The sequence below is a fragment of the Seriola lalandi genome, unplaced genomic scaffold, assembly GCF_002814215.2.
Source record: "Seriola lalandi dorsalis isolate HSWRI2012SDOR001 ecotype SW California unplaced genomic scaffold, Sedor1 jcf7180002054277, whole genome shotgun sequence".
NCBI classification, from domain to species: Eukaryota; Metazoa; Chordata; class Actinopteri; order Carangiformes; family Carangidae; genus Seriola; species Seriola lalandi.
In genome coordinates, this window is record NW_019524830.1 from 28,714 (window position 1) to 48,007 (window position 19,294).

Sequence of the window (19,294 nt, forward strand, 5' to 3'; positions counted from 1 at the left end):
CCCCCACCACCCCCTTTCCCTGCCCCTACCCGATGCAGCCAACATCAAGATACGGTAACCTGCAGCTTTTATTTTAGACACATTTCAGCGCATTCATCGGCAGGTATTCGGTGAACACACTCAACAGGACGCGGGCAGGATGGACAGACTGCTCATGTGTGGAAATTTACTGCGGCCTGATGCCAAAAGAAAAGCAGAGTGGAAAGCCAATTTGACCTGATTTGATCGGTCGTGTTAACCTGCAGTGTAACAGCATAACAAGACACATGCGCAGAGCACAAAGCGGGCTACTGCCCCGTGGCCCCAGACCTCCGGGCCCCCCCCCCCCCCCCCCCCCGACAATCAATGTGGCAAGGGTCTTAAAAACAAATTATTACCTCAAATTCAGGCTCTGTCTTCTAGAAACACTTTCTTTTGTTGAATTTGATTTGTTTTCTTTACATGCAGCATTTTCCTAAATATATTAGTGTTTAATCGCATGACTGCAGATTAATGTGTCATGCAGTCAGCCTGGGGCCAGACAGTGTTAAAGCACACATCTGGGACCACAAACAAATCACAGCAGCTGGAACCGTTAGTTAGTTAGTTAATCAATAAAATGAGTCACAGGTTTTAGCTTCTCTTTGTTTTAAATGAGTGTAAATGGAATCTCGTTTTTACGCTGGTTGGACAAAACAGGCAATTTGAAGTCGTCATCTTGGGCTCTGAGGGATTTTAAACACTGAACAATTAATAAAAATAATTGTTCGTGGCATTTGTACAAATTATAATGAAGCTACCATGTAGTCTACCATATGATTAGAAATACACATAATGCACAGAACGGGCGGAACACAGGGGTCGGTGAGGGTCATTGGGTTAACATGACCATATGACTTGACTTATGGGTGCACAAATTCAATCTTTTTTTTTTTCTTTTCCCCCATATTTAAAATCTCTGACCTCCGCTATCGGTTCACTGTGACTGAATGAATGTAGGCGACAATGGTCATGCTGAAGGTTTATGACACAAAGTGTATTTAATGTGATTTGGTGAAGTCATGGCTGAAACCCGATCTGCTTTATAAGGTCAGTATCAGACTGATGAGTCCCCAATAACCAGCCATATCCACAACATACACAACTATAAAATGACTGGAACATCCAACATGTTTGACAGATTTATAACAAAACTCTGCTCAGCAACTTAATAAGTCCTTTATTTGCAATGTTCCGTTACCTCATGTTTCCAGTTTCCGATGCAAAAGAAGCAATAATTTCTTAAATAAAGAAAGCAAAAAAATATTTACAAAATTCCAATAAAACTAATAATCAATGGATTATCTAAAGCACCTCTCTGCATCCGGACAACTGCTGTTGGAAAAGGATACACTGCAATTACATCAGCAATTTATTGTTTCTGAAAAATAAAACTGGAAAAAAAAAGTTTGTTTTTTTTAATTATTATCATTAATATTATATATTTACAGAACGCTCCTGAAATGAGTTTCCACTTAAAGTAGAAAAGGCTTTCGGATCATTTCTGTGGTGTTTGTTTGTTTTTGTTTTTTTGTTGTTTTTTTTTTTTTTGTTGTTTTTTTTTCAACTCTATATATTTCATCAAGTCAATTTTCTGTAGACTTCAAGTTTTAATGGTGATTGGGTCAATAAGTGTCCTTTATGACAGCTCGGGTTTAAGTACAGAAGAGGTAAAGATGAAGAGTCAGTGTGGTTCACTACTGGGGATGGGTGAGGATGGCTTAGAGGAAGCATTAAGACCACCCCCTAGTAGTCAAGGTCAAAGGTCAACATCAGTCCTCCGTGTTTCTGTCCTCTTTAAGTTCATGATAGGAAACAGGAAGAGAAAATAGACAACCTTTGCTTTAAAAACTCCATCCATCAAATTAAGATTAGTTCATGTACATTTTGTCTACCAACGTTTCGCCCCCCTGTATAATTAATAGAAACACACTTCAGACATGCTGCACACTCCAGTAAGGGACAAAGACATAGAAGAGCTGTGTTTGGATTGAACACACATTATGGCATGATGATACCCACGCATCAGGGAACCCACTACACCACACGCCCTGCTGTTTATTCTTGCAGACCAGATAGGTTGTTAGGCATTATAACCATAGAAAAGCAGCCTGTTGGTTTGGATTATTGTGACAAAAAGAGTTTCGTAGTGATGTGGGATACTTCACACCTTGTTAACAAGCAATCCTGCTGAATCAGTTTTCAAGTTTATTTGATTAGGACACTTGCTGTGACAAGCAGGTGGGGAAATAATGAGGAAGCAAGAGAGGGAGGGGAGAGAGAAATGATTGTTTTCTGAGTCCATCCCTCAAAGAAAAGAGAAAATAATAAAGATTTATCCTCACTGAGGATTGATTTCGAGTCTGCCTCTCTGGCAATATTGTCCATGACTCTCGACAGCCGCCTGCAGAGCCCCCGCCTTTGCCATAGGGAGGGGGGGCAGCTTTCAGTTCAGTCTTTTATTCCTTGTCAGACTCCTCCTCTGCCTCACGGAGCCAGGTGAAGAAGGCGGTGACGGATTTCAAGGCCACACCTTTGCCTGTTTGCTCTGCGGGGTCTTTGCTGGATTCCCACTTGTAGAAGGCCTCCTCTTTAATTACGTCCTCATCGTACAGGGCATCGAAGAACATCCGCAGCAGGTCTGCAGAGACACAACACACGGGTCAGCACTGATCTTGCATTGGTAATGAAACAACCGAGGGTATTGTTGCAGCAAATTACACTTCACCCAATGTTTGCTGCCAGGTGAGAGGAGGGGAAAAAAGTAACAAACCTTACAATACAACAGCCCTGAAATAAACACAAGCTCATACTGTTTAGTTTCTGCTGTGTGATGAAGACATTTATATAACTTTGTCCTTTTTAAACAAATATCCCATCAAGTGTCCTTCAGTCAGTTATTTTTGCTAATGTAGATATCCTGCGTTTGGCATATGACATTATTTAGACTTTTGTCTGGTCACAGTTCATTATTTTGTACTTAGAGAAGGAGACAAAAATGAACCAATTACAAAAGGCAGCTTCACTGGTCAAATACAAATTAGCACCAAGTGTCAGTATTCAGAGAGGTTCTTTATGATATTAGGAAGATTCAGCAAATTTGGCACAAAGGAAACATATTTTTCTCTCTGTTTTAGTGTGGAGAGCTCAAACTGCATTTTTCTAAGAATCACATGAATCAACTACTGGCTGCTAAAGATAGAACAATACTGTTTATTGCTGTGTCAGTGTTTTTGTCTGTGCTCTTCTCACTGGTTTGATGTTGCGGCGGAAATCATGGGGGAAACAAATTTATCACTTTTCCTCCCACCAATCAGAATGTATCATAAGAATCAGACAGTTGTGCCGCTCATTCACGACTCGTTACATAATCAGCACTGTTACCCTCTAGTGAGCAGTAAATCAAGTCTTCTGACATTCATGAATCCTCACTGTTTTGTGTCATCAGTGAACGATGTGCTATTGCATATATCAAATGGAAGCATTGCATTGTGGGATAGTGAATAGAAAGTAATGAACATGTCACGGACACTATGTCTTTGTAGTATTTTTTTTTTTTTTTTTTCTTTTAAATGTACTGCATAGATGTGACACTGACAGTTTGGACAGTTAAATAAAATGACAGAAAGGAAATGCAATGCATTATATGGGAATCACTTTGGATGCAGCCACAATCTCTTCACAGTTGTTCGAGTTAAAAAGAAATATATATATATAGGTTTAACTTCAACTCTGATTGTTGCTTATTTAGTCACAAATATCAAAAAGTTCTGAGTCTCAGTAATGACCAGATTTTTTTGAAACTGAATAATCAATCAAACGGTCAAAACCTGAAAACTATGAGCTCCACTTATTTATAGTGTTTCTTATAGGGCTGTTGTATTGTAAGGTATTTGTCTCCCTCTGTATGTCCAGCGTTAACCCTTTACTCCCAGCAGAGGCAGACCAATAGCAGGACACTCACTTGCAGGCTGCTCCATGTGCACCATCAGAGCCTGGAGGGCGTAAAGGGCCTGCAGCTCTTTTTGCTCATCACACAGGTATTTCTGCAGCAGACTGGCCCTCTGGTTGATCTGCCGTGCGTCCACCCTGTACGGGTTGTCGCCTGAAATGAGGAGTAACAAACATGTTCAGACAAACCATGATCACAGGTAAAACTCATCCCATACCGTAATGAAGGTTTACTTCCTGAGCTGCCGAGTCAATCACATACTGTGGTGTGCGTTCTGTGATATTGGTGCATCAGTAATACTGAAACTTTTTCTCCTCGGAGAATTCAAGCTGCTGCTGCTGTGAGGTGAAAATACCAACAGACAGCTCTCACTTCTACGTCATACTTACATATGATGGCAGACTGACACACTGATGTCATCAGTGCTCGTACGAACTGGTTGGAAGCCATCTGCTGCTCGTCCATGTTAGCCTGGAAGAGAGAAAAAAGAAAAATGAAAAGAGGGAACTTAAGTTACTCATGCAAGTTTAATATCTTTAAAAACCCTGGAGTATTGGCATGTAAAGTAAAACATGAGCAATATCACTAGTACTGTCACACACACCTCAACCCAGTCTCGGATACGCTGGTTGTTGGCTTTGTCCTGAAGGAGTCTGTCCAGCTGTTTGCTGAGCTCTTCTCCACTCAGGACTTTCTTCTTATCCACTTCCTTTGACTCCGTCTCCTCTCCTGTGGTGAAATCCACTTTCTGAAAAGTGTAACAAAAAAAGGAAGGCTTGAAGAAACTTTTTTTTTTTTGGCTTTAAATCTTACATCTAAAAACAAACTGAACCGAAAACAGAAACAGCACCAACAACAAAACAAGTCCCATCTTTTTTACTCATGCACTGCGTTTTCTTTACATGCCCAGTATACAGAACATAACTGAACTAATACTCACACATTTTCATTGTGTATTTTTATCTATTACTTTTTATTTATTTAATGATTGTTCTTTTCTGCCACCATGGAGTTACAGGTATGGGGCATAGCGCTATCACTTTTTATTCAAAATTTTGAACATTTGTTCAAATGTGGTAAAAAAATATGCAAAGTGTTCCTGACCTGTTTTAACAAAATTACAGTCTAAATGCACAACAGGCCATTTGAAGTAGTTCACCTTTTAGTCCAGCAGAGGGCTTGACTATTCCTGCTATATTGACCTTGATCAGTAAACTACACTAATAGATAAAAATAAAAGTGAGCAGTCATGTCACATCAGGGTCCTTCTGTGGATTCCTTATGTGGATTTCTTTCAAATTACTATAAGGATGTTTTGGCACTTATTTCCATGTTATAAAAACTTCAGAAAAATATTGGCGCATTCTGTGTCATTTTTCTTTGAGATAGTATGCAGTTATCTAATTATGGACTGTGCCTTCTCTGAATGAGTTGTTACGATCTCCCTTTGTTACTTCTGTGCCTCCAAAAAAAACTAAAATTAGAATTAAGAAAGGGTCTCAAAAAACAAACATACAAAACAGAGTACTATCTATCCCCATCAAAGAAAAGCTTCATCTTCACGCCCCCAACCCAGCCCGAGTGATTGTTTTAAGTTTCTCATGTTACTGTCTAGTACCGCTCTGTCCTACAGACCTGCTCGGTGACAAACTTGTTGACGTCTTCGTCCTTAGGCAGAAAATCACTCCAGTTCAGCCCAGCCTCTGTCCACATGGCTCCGACCTTCTTCGGGGTCTAATGAGAAAAAAAAGAATCATTAAAGCCAGTGAATCTAAAATGTGAATCTCAACAAAGTATTTGGGAATTTTTGTTGTACGACAGGCTGAAATGAAAGAACTGTTTTCAGTGTAGATGTGGAAGCATCCAGGATCGGATCTTTTTGGGATTTATGTAGGACGTACCATTCCGTTGCAGAGCAGCTTGAGGATCTGTACCAGCAGCACGGCGGCCTTCCCCAGAGGCACGAGAGGCTTTGAGATCTCCCTGAAGATACAATTAATTAATCTTTCCACTTCCTTTAAACTGAATTATTAGTCTGTTTTTTTATTTACTACCATTATAAATAAATCAATAGTTACACCTGAGGCAAAAAAGCACAATTCTTCTATTTCATGTGTTAAAAAATATCTTTAGCCCCCCTTTTTTAAGCTTTCCTACTGGAAATAAATGACCCAATTATATGTTGGATTAGGAAACTTCCTTATTTCAGAAGGTAGATAGGTCAGTGACATACAAACATCTTTCTTATTGCAGTGAAAAAAGTGTAAATGTGTTTGACTCAGGTTTGATGGTTTCAAGTGTCATGTTCGGGCTCGAGTACTGCCAAACACCCTGAAAATGCTGCTCACTGATATATACATTAAAACCAATAAAACGTCAGTCTGTGCAAACAGAGGAACAATCAGTTAAAGGTATTAGTATTTATCAGCCTCTATGCTCGATCAAAAGGAACTAGGTTTGTTTAAACCTATTGGATCAAATCATTTTTTGCTGAGCTCACCTGAAGAGCTGTCCCATAGGGATGCCTCCCTCATGGAGCATGGGGGTAATGAGTTCAGCCAGGTAGAGCCAGATGTGAGGTATATCTATGGCCATGTCTTCTGCTGCTTCCAGGATCTCTTGTAGCCTACAACCCCAAAAAACACAAGGCACTCAAACTCACTTCAAACAAACACCTTTACATGCACATGTAAAAAAAAAAAAAAAAAAAGACTGTGATGTTTCTCCTGTTGAATGCTTACCCTTTGTAGTACTGCTGTGTGGGCAATGTCCCTGCCTTTACAAGTTGTTGCAGCAACAGGCCCATGTGCTCTCTAGCAATGGTGCTGCGCTCAAGCGTCGACTCCACGCCGTTCCGCACAAACACATAGAGCAGCGCAGAACTGTTGAGCTCTGCCACACACTGCAACGCCTCCTACGTTGCCGGAACAAGGGGGAGGAGAGATGCCGGCCGTCAGAGTAGTTTTATAATCCGAGCATTTCCTGGTAAGCCCGTTAATGTGCATGTGTTTCCGTAAAAATTCAGTGTTGGATGCAAGTGTGAGCGGTTTTATTTTTGTACCTTCAAGTCATTGATGTGGAGGTATTCTTCAATGATAGCGTTCGTCTTCTTCTCCACCTCCTCCTCAGTCAGACCAGCTTTAGGAAGAGAAGGAGGAGGAGTGGGGGCGCTCTCACGCTTAGCTGCAGAAAAACAAGGTAACAACACAGGTTAAAGCTCAATCGTGCACGGTCATTTCATCAATATACACTATACTACTTAACTTCTTCCTCCTATTACATTCATTTTAAATTTTTATTTTGGTGTATGAGCTTTTTACCTGTGAGGTCTTTGCTTGGACCCCTGTCCCGGCTTCCTCGGTCTCTGCTTCCTCTGTCTCTGCTTCCTCGGTCTCTGCTTCCTCTTTCCCTGTCGTCGGTCATGCTGGCGACGCGACGCACAGGCTCAGTCGATGCCCGGCTGTCGCCACCCCTTCCGCCGCGCTCCTGTGACTCTCTGCTGAAGCTTCTCTTGGTGATTTGGTTCCGGTTGCTCCTGTCGTCGCGACCTTCCCGTCCCTCATTGCGATCCAATCGGTCAAACCGATCCCTCTCGCGGTCGCCCCTTTCCCTGTCGCCACCACGCTCACGACTGGAGCTCGACCTGAAGGTTGGAAGTGAAAGGTTGTTGTGCCATCAAATCTGAACTATATGATTTTGGATAAGATCTGATATACCATGTGTTCAAGCTGCACATTAGTGGTTCAGTCTTACAGACGAACGGAAGGAAGGTGCATAAAAAAAAAAAATCCAGATAGGAAATACTTTTATACTCTTCCCTGCAGTGAAACAATACAGAAGAAAAGCACAGCATTAGGACAGGAGATTTCACTTTCACAGCTTCTGATACCTCTGAGGAACTCTGCGATCAGAGTCTGATGAAGACAACAATGAACCAGACTGCTGCAGGGCTGAGAAACGGTTGAGGGTGCTGGTAGTTGGACGACCGGAATCTAATAAAGGAGAGAAAAGGATGGATTAACCCCTGAAACCACTGTAGCATCCCAAACCGTATAGTCTTTTTGGAGAATATGTTTTACCCTGCTCTCCACTTGCTGGTTTGGCTCCAGTTCCTCCACTGCTGCCTTTGCCCCAGCTACCCCACATGCCTTTGCCTCCTGGCGCCAACAGTTGATTGTTGAAGTCCAGAGCACCAGGCTGCAGGGAAACAGGGAGAAAAAAAAAAAGTTACATCCAATCCCAAACCATCAGGTTTAATGTAAAGTCAACTTCATTTTAACGACTTTGGACTTGGCAAAACAGGGTCGATTTTTGCTGCGAGTTTCCGGCACCAAAGAGTTTTAGTGAAAGCGTCCGTTACCTTAGTGATCTTGCTAAGGCGGGTGGTGTCGATAGGTCTGTTCTTGGAGATGGGCACAGTGTTCCAGCCCTCATCCTGAGGCTGGGCGACCCGGCCACCTCCTGGTGTGTGAGGGCCTCTGCCCCCCATGTTCCCTCCCATCCTGCCTCCGCCTCCGCCTCCTCCTCCTCCCTCTTTCTTAGACATGAGCTGCTGCTGGACTTTGATCTGTTCCCTGTGCTCCTCCATCTCAGCCTCCTTGTGGATTTGGTCGATTGTTTTAGGACCCTGGTCTCCTCTACGAGGCACCCAGTTACTCTGTGGATCAGAGATGGAAATGGTTATAAAACAGTCTTCAAATGTTGATTAATGTCAGCCTTCAAGATTTCCATACCGGTCATAATCGCTGATAATCACCTCAACACACAGCATGACGCAATTCTATTCATTCAGAAATACTTGTGAGCATTCATCACTACCTTTAGCGACTGTTATCAGCTCTTTATGTCAGTGTGGATATGGATTCATTAATATTTACCCTCCTGAGGTCCAAGACGTCTTGCAGCATGAAGCGAATTCTGGAGGAGGTCTTTCTCTCTTTAATGATCTTGTCCATCTGGTTGAAATACTGATCCATACGAGGCTGACAGGAAAAGGAGCATTTATGAATCATGGCTGTCGAATATGAGCGTATATGAATAAACAAGACCGATTTATGTGTTTTTGTCTCCTCAGTTCCTCAATCCCATCACTAATAATCAGTGGCCCAGACACGTGGCACAAAAAGAAAAGTCATCCCGGGAGACTCAATTTACAATTCACCCTTCATCCATCCGAGTTCACGCTTTACTTACCTTGGCCTTTTCAAAGTCCAGGTCTTTGCCAATAGTGGAGAGCAGCCTGCAGAGACACTCCAGGGACTCTTCATCATGATTCTTAAGTAGTTTCACCACACAGTCGTGCATGATGGCCTCTGTCAGCATCTTCAGCTTAAAGAGCTCGCCTATGAACTTTATGTTACCCAGTGAGCGGCGGCGGGCCGTGTCCCTGGACTCTTCCAGCTCCACCCTCAAGCGCTCACGCTCTTCATCCTGAAGGTAGATACAAGTGGTTGTTTGTGCTTAGTGTTGAGCTAAAATGATTAGTTTAGTCTGAATAGACGGACAGACTGTGGTGTTAGAGACAGTGATAAAAGATCCCATTTCTTACGTCTTTGGAGGCCTCCATCTCTTTTTGCTTCTTCTCAAAGATCTCATCATCATCCTGGTCCTTCTCAAACTCTTTCTGGCAGCGGTTGAGCAGCAATTTACGGAAGTTGACAAAAACTCCTGGCTTGTCTGAAGTGGGGACTTTCAACTGAAGGAGAAAAAATATTGCATATAATTAGCATCTTGTAATGTACATACATTTTTCATCACACTAATAATTATATGGCTTAAAAGGTTAACTAGAATTACCATCTCGCAGTTGTATGCCTCCACCAACCAGTTATTAACAGTTGCAGTTAATTAGCATCTGTATTACTAGACAAAAATCACATGACTTACTCCCATAAGGCAGCGGCACATGTTGGCGTAGGCCACAGAGAAGTTGGGCTCTGAGATGGCCTTCTCAAAGATGAGGTCAATGGCTCCCTTCAACCGCTCCTCCGTGTCTATGGTCAGCTCCGTCACCTGTTTCATCAGCTCCTGAAACTTCTGAGGAGTCAGCTTGTTGAGGATACTGCGCAGACGCTTGAACAGCTCCTGAGTCTTGGCCTGTTCAGTGTCTCCTCCTCCCCCTCCTCCTACTCCTCCTTCTCCTTCTTCTTCTTCTTCAGCGCCACGGCTACGAGTGGATTTCTTCACCGAGGGCTTCCAGGCCTTCTCGGCCTTGTTGAGCTGCACGTCATCGTTGAGCGACATGCTGCTGATGATTTTCCTGGGTTCTTTACGCTGACCCTGCTGAGAGCGACGTGGCCCGGGCGGCTGAAAGGAAGGGAGGGGATACATATTTAGAAACATCAGCAGAAATAAACATTATTCAACAAATCAAATACTAAGAAATGGACAAGAATTTATTTTTGTAACAGAAAAAGTCACTCACTGGGCCTCGTGGTCCTCCCACTGATCTGCTCCCAAGATTCCCCAAATATGAGGGAGTGAAATCAGGGCCAACGCTCATCATTCGAGCTGGGTCAGCGGGCCGCAGCGGAGTCTTATTTACCTGAAGGTAGAGTTAGAGGAAGAATGATGTCTGCTCATACAAAATTACAAAACACTGCCAGAGCTTTCCAATTTTCTGCTATAGTTATGCTATGGTAAGAAATATATATATATATATATATATATATATATAAAAATAACATTCACAATTAGGTTAGAAAAAGGATGTGAACCCTTCAGCTTGAATAACAGTTGGGAGTTATCAAACTTGCGGTCCAACTGAAGAAACAAGACTGGAGGGTGTGGGCTTATTTATATAAAGCCCTCATTTTGAGTTTCTTATTTACATGAAGCATCTGCTACTGTGAACTATGCCTCGCAAGAAAAAGATCTCAGAAGACTTACAATCAAGAATTGTTAATCTGCATAAAGCTGAAAGGGTTGCAAAGTCATTTCAGAGAGTTTAGATATTCAGTCCACAGACAGACACACTCTCTATAAATGAAGATGATAGTTCTGTGGCTACTCTTCCTAGAGGTGGGCACCAAGCCGACTCCTGAAGTTTGCCAAAGAGCGGCTCGACACTACTGGGAAAATGTTTTGTGGACTGATGAGATTCAAGTTGAATTGTTTGGGAAGATGAAAACATCATCCCAAAGGTAAAGTGCCCAACGGTATCTTAAGATGTGAAATGCAACAGGACAATCACCCAAAACATTGAAGTATATCTGCTACAGAGGGACTTCAGAGAAAATCTACTTGTTGGAGTGGCTCATTCAGAGCCCAGACAATAACAACAGAGTTTCTGTGGAGTGACTTTGAGAGAGCCGCTCACTCAAAACATCATAAGAATGTGTCTTAAGAGAAAAAGGGTCCAAAATTTCTCCTGAATGTTGTTTGGACCAGCAGCTACTTGAGGAGCTTGTGCGAGGTTATTGGTTTGACCAGTCATTAAGTCCAAGGGTTCACTTACTTTTACACCAGCACTGTGAATGCAACATTAAACATTATAATTGTGGGTCTTATGTGGGACCATAGCGCAGTGTTCGTCTATACTGATATGAAGTCATGACCAGTTAATGCAGAAAAACCAGGTTATTCCAAAGGATGAACACACTATTTCTTGCAGTTCCAAAGTCTACTCAGATTATTCATTTTACATTGGGTACTTGTAAAGCAAGTATGAGCTTTCTCTAATGTGTTGTTCTACATTCACATGAAGAGAGAGAATTTCATTAACGCAAATTCCCATATACGGTGGACCAAAGATATACTGTAAACTGTTCTGCTGACTAGACAAAGTCTGAGTAAAAGATGTTGGGGAAATTAATTTTCTGTTACCAGTTGCAGCTATTTGTGATAGCAATGGTAACAAGTTATTAATGCAGTGACGTGTATAGTTGTGGGATTACTCAACCGACTCAAGAGAGGATATTTAACAAGCATTCACCAAATATAACAGGAAAAGTTTATTTACACATTGATAAATGATGTTATAATAGTAAATGTAAGAAAATATCACTTTGAGTGGAATAGGCTTCCTGCATCATCAACTTCACCCATACCAAGCCTTTTAATATACAGTTCTACTTCTTTATGACTCATACTCCACAGCAGAATCAACACATCACCTACCTTGTCCAGGACCACATCACTGATGATGGGCAAGCCCTCAGGTTTGTTCATACTGGCGCTGATGAACTGGAAGCCCAGGAGGAATTCCCTGTCGTACCTCTTCTTCTCTTCTGGGTCTATCGGCTTCCATTGTTCTGAGGGACGTGCAAGAGACGTGTTAATGCGGAGGTTTGATGTGGAAAACGTGTTCTTGATACATGGTCTCTTAAACGTAAAGGAACCTGTTATGAGTAGGTCTCTTGCCCCTGATATTCCAAACCGCCAGTGCTGATTTGTATTGTTAACAAAGAGGACCTGTCTTGTTCTCTATAGATTTATCAAACTTAATTAAAACCCAAAGAAATCTGCACGTGACCTGACATTCAATGTGTACCCTTTGCATTTTTTTAAATCTGCCCCTAAACTTTTTACTTGCATGCATGCTTCAAAAAACATCATCATAGTGACAAGTGCACATCAGAACAGTAGCTGTTATCATTTAATTACACACAAACCGTCATTCCTGGAGAATCGGAAGTCATAGCTTACCTTCTTTGTACTGGTATTTCTGCTCAGTTGGCTCAGGTGTGGCTTTGGCCCTGTCTGGGTCTGCATTCTGCTTGTCTTCTTTCTCTTCCCAGGTCTCATCTGCAGCCTCAGCGGGAGGTTCAGCTGGAGCAGCAGGGACAGGGTCGGCCTGAGTGGACGAGGGTTCAGAGGCGGGCTTGGCATCCTGCTCCTGCAGCAAACAAAACAGGAAGAGATGAACAGACAGAATGGCGTGTTTTAAAAACTAAATGTCCTCAAAAATATTATTGATACAGCTGAAACTGCTGAGACTCTCATACACCATCTGGATTGATACGGACCTCCGTGAAGGCATCCAGGAGGTCTCCAATGGCCTCCTTCTTGTTGAGCTCCTTCATGTTCTTCCTCTTCTTTGGCACAGACGTAGCAGCTTCAAAGAAAGGATAAAGTGCTGACATTAAAATCTCAGATAAAAGAATAACAGAATGACAAATATGACAATCATAAATGCAAGTGAGGATAAACTCCACTGTACCTTGCATAGTAGATTCCTCTATAGAGCTAACAGAGGCGGGAGGGGCATCCTCACTTTTCTCTTTCACCTCTTCCCCTTTTTTCTCCTCTACCACCACCTCCTCCTCCTCCTCTTCCTCCTCCTTCTCCTCCTCCTGGGCTGGTGTTACTGTTTTAGCCACAGGTGTGGATTCCTGAGATTGAGAAGCGTCGGGCTTGTCAAGGGGTGTAGTGTCTGGAAATGCCATGTCCTCAGACAGTTCCTCAATGTGCTGAGGAAGGCCGTTGGGGAGAGGAGGCTCTGCTGTTTCATCCGGTGTGGGTTCAGGTTCGGGGGCAGAGCTCGGGGCAGCGGTCTGGGTCTGTGGAGCAGCAGGTTCCTGGGCAGAGGGTGGAGGCTCAGACATTTCAGTTTCTGTCTTTGTAGCCGTTTCTTCTTTTGCCACTTTAACGGGTGGAACTATTGCTGCAACCTCAACTGCAGGCTCTAACTTGGAGCTGGCTACCTGCTCCTCTTTTTCGATTTTCTTCACTTCCTCCGTTTTCTTTTCCTCCTTTTCTGGTGCCTTCTCAGCTGGAGCTGGGGCAGCCTGTGGTTCCTCCATTTTGACAGGTGCCTCTTGTGCTGCTAATGATGCTGAAGGGGCGACAGGAGCATCTACCGTGTCACCGACTTTAGTATCGTCTTTAGTTACCGCCTCAGCAGGAGTAGCCGTAGATGCTACTGCAGGAGGGAGGGAAGCGGGAGTCTGCTGGTCCTTTATCGATGGGGATGGCACCTCAGTAGCAGCCGTGGGAGCTACAGACTGTGTGGCTAATTCAGCAGACGGTGTCACCTGGCTGTCTGTTTCCTGTTTGGCCTCCACCACAGGCTCTGCATTTACTGTGGCGGGAGGTGGAGGGGTCTCAGCGCTAGCGGGAGGTTCCGTGATTTCATCTGGGCAACCAAACACATGAGATAGTTACATAAAGGAAACTGTGGCGCATTGTGCGGAAGCAAATATTTTTCATGCAAACCAAAATGAGAAAACGTACTGACCTTTTCTCATCACTGTAGTGGCAGACTGTACAACTTCACCGTTGGTCTGTGCAGGACTTACTTCTGCTATGGAGGCCTAGGATCACAAAATAGTTGTCTTTAAAGCACTGAAAAGCACCGGATTGTAAGATAAAGCTACACACATTCAATGTAATTCATTATAAAATGTCTGCAATGCAATTCTTACAGAACTTCTGGCCTTCACTTTTAGTTAAGAAGAGTAGTGTCAAAGAGCGGTGGATTCAAGGTGGTGGTTATTTTGAAGGCTGTCATGTGTCCTGGTTTTGACCTCTATTATTTAAAAAGTGCTCCTCATATTTCTCCTAACCCTTTATCTCCCTACTGACATTGTAGTCACCCAAGGTAATGCAAACTAACATAAAAATATAACCAAGGCTCAAAACAACAGTGCATAATTGATAGATGGATAGATTCTTTACTAGCACTGCATTAAAAACACAATGAAATTAGGTTTGGCAGCAATCCTCTTGGAAGCATGTGTCAAAATAAAGACTAAAATCATTAAAATATATAAATATATAGTAAAATAAAATATGCTTATAACACCAACGATATAACTATAAATTATAAACTATAATTGTGTGTACTTGCTTTAGATTTCTGTTTTTTGTTCTGTGTAACTCTGCTAGATTAGAGCTGTTTTAATTATGACATGTTACTATAAAAGATGTGAAAATATGCAAAAACCTTTGTGAAAAATAAATTAGTTTAGGGCTGTAAAGAATTCCTAAGGGCTGCTTTTGTTTTCTCCCTTAGAGCAGGCTTTGTTCATACAAACCAACTAAATATCTATTTTCTTACAAAATCCAAAACAGCCGTGATCTCCTAAAGCTGCATGTTGTTACTTTTCTTACACATTTTTTAAATCTCAAGACCTTAAACTGTAGAATATTCATATATTTTTAATGCTTCAATGTTTGAAAAACTGCTGCATCGTCAGGAAAGCCAACTATCAGTCTGAGCCCAGTGTCATTCAGGCACTTAAATTTACAGACACACAGTACAGAACAGTTGACAGCAGTTTAATATTTCAGAGAAAATCTTGACTTACAATCAGTTAATATAATTTATGAAACAACTCTGTCTTTAACTACGTTCATAACCATGCTTGCCTAGGATCAGCGTTCCAATAAGTCAATGGCAACCAAAGCATTCTTACCTGTGGGGGAGTCGGTGTGGTGGTGGATCTTCCACCTGACATTATCTCTTCTGTGATATCACGCCCGCCCTGGTTGGGGTCTCGTATTCTTATCTATCAAGGAGAAAGGACAAATATCGGTTGAGTTCCCCTAAAGCGTGTATCCAACATTAAATTACAGACAGTATGTGACGATCCTTTACAATACTGATCTATAGCTGCCACCCATCATAATAAATACTATTGTTATTTTGAGGTAAAAGGGAAGGTTCCACATTGAACAGACAATACACTCTCTCTCTATTCATTTTTTTTTTGACCTCAGACAAGAGATGTGCTGCTCTTTTGTTGTGACACACTACCGGTTTGCGTTCCCTCTTTGGTGGGCCTTGTGACTGTGCCGGTGGCTGCTGAGGAGGCGGGGCTTGTTGCTGCTGCTGGGCGGGGCTGATCATGACCGGTGCAGGCTGGACAGATGGAGAGTACTGCGCCTGAGCTGGGTAGTATGCTCCTGCTGTAAGGTTAGAGTGAAACAAAAAAAACAACAAAAAAAAACATTAATGAAAACAAAATACTCAAGTGCAATTTCATATTAAAATGACCAGCCATTCAAGGTTCAGAAGATATTTGGTTCCTGTGGTTATGAGCAAAATTTTTTTCTTGGACCATGTTTTCCTAACACCCCTGCAAGGCAGTTTGTGGGAATTATAGTTGTAATTGTTATGAAAAGGACTTCAATATGCTACTATAAACCTATGCCTGTTGACAACTGCTGCGTTTGCTAAAAATCCATGTCAATGTCTCCACAGCTGGAGGCCCTATTGATAAGAGTGGAGATTCCTGTAGTAACACATAATCTACAGTGACAGCCTATATGAGGTCTGTGTAACAAGATACAAACAAATATTAACTTCGAAACTGTGAAACCATGGATGTTTTTAGTCTGCAGTCAGCCCCTTCTACTCCTGCTATAAAGGTAACCTTCAGAATGAAGAAAGAAATTGGTTACAATGCAAACTCCTGGAGTAATGACCTTCAAATCCAGACTGTGAAGGTCAGACTGAAGCAGTATGTTAAAACGTTGTGTAGTACATAAACAGCATTACCAGCTAGCTTATGATTATAAAGAAAGAATTTTTGCATTGTAAATCACACAAAATACATAAATGAAGAAAAATATAGAAAGACATAATTCTAAAAGTGGAATTTCAGCTAGGAAATGTGTGTAGAGTACCCAACTAGCAAGAGACCTGCTGGCTGGCAGCGGCTCCACCGGCCATGTGTAGGCAGGCTGCTGTTCAACAGCAGAAAATTAAAGTAAAATGATTTCATGAATCAGGGGATTGTAATTTGTTTTTCACCCTTTTCTCTCCATCATTTCCATTGTTAGAGCAACTGGTAACAACACATGCCTGAGTGTATTTTTAGTGATTTGCCGGTGAAATTATGTCTAGTCATCTGTTGTAACTAGACAAAATTCAGTTTTTTTTTTTTGGTTTTTATTTCAATTTCTTAATATTTAACAGATTTCACAGGTTCTCCTAGGCATACTTCTTATCAAAAATGGTTAATAAGTTAAATTCTTTACACATATTACAAAGCTATTGCACAAATTTGTAAGTGAAATGCCCTACAGTAATGGTGCCTTATGCACTTCTCCATCTATATACATGAGTAAAGGTGTACCATCATTCATTTTGCTCAGGCTTCAATATCTTATTAATATATTCATAGACTTAATGTGTTTCCTGTGTGCTTGCTGATTATTTTTTAAATTACAATTATAACCCATTACTTTGAGTATGTGTACAACACTTTGTATCTCATTTGCAAGAATACTAGATACAGGTAGTGCCACAGAGATTTTGCCACTGAAGCCTGCTGACCAACACACAAGCACACACACTACTCACCGGGGTAGCGCTGGGAGGTGAGAGGAGCACCGTGGAGAGAGAGACGGCCGTTCTCTCGCCCGCCTCCTCTCCCCCCACCACCCCGCCTCTCCCTCGCAGCAAGAGAGGGCTCTGAACCAACGCAGCAAAGGAGAGGAAGGGAGTGAGGGACGGGAGAGGGAGGTAAGAAGGAGATAGGGCAGGAAGAGACAGATGCAGAATGAGTTAATGAGAGGATCCAGAGGAAGCAGGGTGTTAAAAAGGTCCCATGAAATGAACAATTTGAAATTTTTTCGCATATTGTTAAATCAAAAATCACACTTCTCTTCCTGGATAGTTCTGTTCAATGCACCATCTTGCACTCAGGGTGTGTGTATTGTTTAAGTATAAATGTGAGGTTTTAGTTGGATCCTTCACAGATAAAAAGAAAAAATCTGCAGCTGCATCACATCAATGCTTATCCTCCATTTGAGTCTTTGTCCCTGTTAATGTTTACAACCATTAATATTCAAATTAGTTCCCTCTTAACATTAAAAAAAATCAACTCCATCATCCTGTTTCAATGTCGACATAAGAACAAAAGAACAGAAAAGAAGCAGGAGCCAAAGTCTCAAAGTCATTTCATGGAACCTGTGAGGCAGTGTCAGGTGAGACTGCAGATAGAAAGAACACAGGCCAAAGCAGAATTAAGCCAGAGCACATGCAACTGGCAGTTCACCACATACAGCAGTGTTTTGACCCAGAAAGACATTAAAACACACCAGGCAAAACCATGACACGCCCAGCGACACGTTGTGAGTAAAGAGGTGTGCAAATGGATATGGACTAAAACCAGATGCTTCAATTTAACCTCTCTGTTAAATTTGGGTTTCTGATGCTTAACAGAGGTTTAACCTCTTTTGAAAAGACAATCATCATGTTTTATCATGTTTATGGTTGTGCTTGGTTGTTGTTAGTCTTGGGCAAAAGCCCCTTACCATAAGTTGGATATTCAGCAGGGCTAGTTCCTGCATAGAAGCCTGGTGCACCACTGGTCACAGGGTACTGCTGAGTGGGAGGCATGTATGGGGCCCGGTACTGCAGAAACAAATTAAAGAGTCAGAAACAACAACAACGGAGGGAAAAATAAAGTTGTGAGAGCTTCAGGTCCATCTCTGCCATCTCTCACTATGACATACTGATGCAAATATAAGATTACATCTTTTCCAACACCTGCTTTTGAAAGAAAAAACTACAACATTTGTCCAACTATGTTTTCAAATGTAGCTAGTTCCTCATTGTGTGTCAGTCACATGCTCAAACACTCTCCAGTCAGGCTCTTGGATGTGGTCAGAATTTTCTCTGGCTGTTAGCACTTTTCAGACTGTGTTTTCTAAGACTTCCTTCATGACTATGTGGGACCCCAGTATTTCTGGGCTGCTGGAGAGATGATTTAGTCCCTGATCTGTTTCACTGGGCGAGGAACTGAAGTCCTTGATCCCCATTTTTTCTAATGTAAATTCCAAAAACAAAGCTATATTCAGGCCAATATAGTAATATAAGGAGTATTATGTAGGCAGGTTGTTGGGTAGACCAGTGATATGTTTTCCATTTTAACAGATTGCTGATTTCTAATGTGAACCAACCTGTCCAGGAGGGGGAATGAAGTAGCCCTGAGGTGAGCCAGCAAAAGACAACTGCTGCTGGGAAATCATCATCATCTGGGAACTGGGCGGGTAGACGTGAGTAGGTCCAACAGGTCGAGGGCCACTACTTGTCTGTACCCTTGGAGCACTGGTGGCCATGGCTGGTCGGTTTTGATAGTAATTCTGGAAAAAAGATGAGGGGAGACGGAGGGAGAGAAGGATGAAGAATGTATCTTCGCACAAGTAAACCTGTGTTGCTCTGCGTATGCATTTAATGTCTTTACTATTGTAGTCCTAGCCCATGTGTTAGAATGCAGCAGCACCTCAGTTGAAAGCAAAGCACTCATAACAACTGCCAATGTATACAGTAAGTTCAGTTCTTAGGTTACATTGAGTTTAAATTGTACTGGGTATCATCTCTTCCTGCCACACTGAGGTTAGCCCAAGTTTCAGGGGGTGGGGGTGCGGGGG

General features: G+C 42.1%; 1 protein-coding gene and 1 non-coding gene across 12 annotated transcripts in view; both read right to left on the minus strand.

Moving 5' to 3' along the window:
- Window positions 1-1,181: 1,181 nt before the first annotated feature.
- Window positions 1,182-19,294, minus strand: part of eif4g1a (eukaryotic translation initiation factor 4 gamma, 1a) — a 22,052-nt gene continuing 3,939 nt past the window's right edge. For 5 of the 11 annotated variants that reach the window (XM_087173727.1, XM_087173730.1, XM_087173729.1 and 2 more), the window contains 28 exons: window positions 18,824-19,006; window positions 18,176-18,275; window positions 17,220-17,330; window positions 15,627-15,820; window positions 15,328-15,420; window positions 14,148-14,223; window positions 13,131-14,045; window positions 12,937-13,025; window positions 12,617-12,806; window positions 12,089-12,222; window positions 10,395-10,514; window positions 9,857-10,276; window positions 9,519-9,665; window positions 9,164-9,400; window positions 8,848-8,952; window positions 8,331-8,627; window positions 8,050-8,167; window positions 7,860-7,962; window positions 7,291-7,613; window positions 7,032-7,153; window positions 6,712-6,884; window positions 6,471-6,596; window positions 5,872-5,953; window positions 5,606-5,704; window positions 4,575-4,718; window positions 4,360-4,441; window positions 3,983-4,123; window positions 1,182-2,659 (listed from right to left, as the gene is read on the minus strand). In XM_087173727.1, the coding sequence (XP_087029853.1) occupies window positions 2,478-2,659; window positions 3,983-4,123; window positions 4,360-4,441; window positions 4,575-4,718; window positions 5,606-5,704; window positions 5,872-5,953; window positions 6,471-6,596; window positions 6,712-6,884; window positions 7,032-7,153; window positions 7,291-7,613; window positions 7,860-7,962; window positions 8,050-8,167; window positions 8,331-8,627; window positions 8,848-8,952; window positions 9,164-9,400; window positions 9,519-9,665; window positions 9,857-10,276; window positions 10,395-10,514; window positions 12,089-12,222; window positions 12,617-12,806; window positions 12,937-13,025; window positions 13,131-14,045; window positions 14,148-14,223; window positions 15,328-15,420; window positions 15,627-15,820; window positions 17,220-17,330; window positions 18,176-18,275; window positions 18,824-19,006 (5,106 nt within the window). In that variant the 3' untranslated portion in view covers window positions 1,182-2,477. The remainder of the gene's footprint in view (window positions 2,660-3,982; window positions 4,124-4,359; window positions 4,442-4,574; window positions 4,719-5,605; window positions 5,705-5,871; window positions 5,954-6,470; window positions 6,597-6,711; window positions 6,885-7,031; window positions 7,154-7,290; window positions 7,614-7,859; window positions 7,963-8,049; window positions 8,168-8,330; window positions 8,628-8,847; window positions 8,953-9,163; window positions 9,401-9,518; window positions 9,666-9,856; window positions 10,277-10,394; window positions 10,515-12,088; window positions 12,223-12,616; window positions 12,807-12,936; window positions 13,026-13,130; window positions 14,046-14,147; window positions 14,224-15,327; window positions 15,421-15,626; window positions 15,821-17,219; window positions 17,331-18,175; window positions 18,276-18,823; window positions 19,007-19,294) is intronic. The other 6 variants (XM_087173732.1, XM_023405518.2, XM_023405520.2 and 3 more) reach the window with 3 other exon arrangements.
- On the minus strand, window positions 9,037-9,113 carry LOC111654491 (small nucleolar RNA SNORD66). The gene has a single exon (XR_002760745.1). It is a non-coding gene; the product is annotated as a small nucleolar RNA SNORD66 (small nucleolar RNA).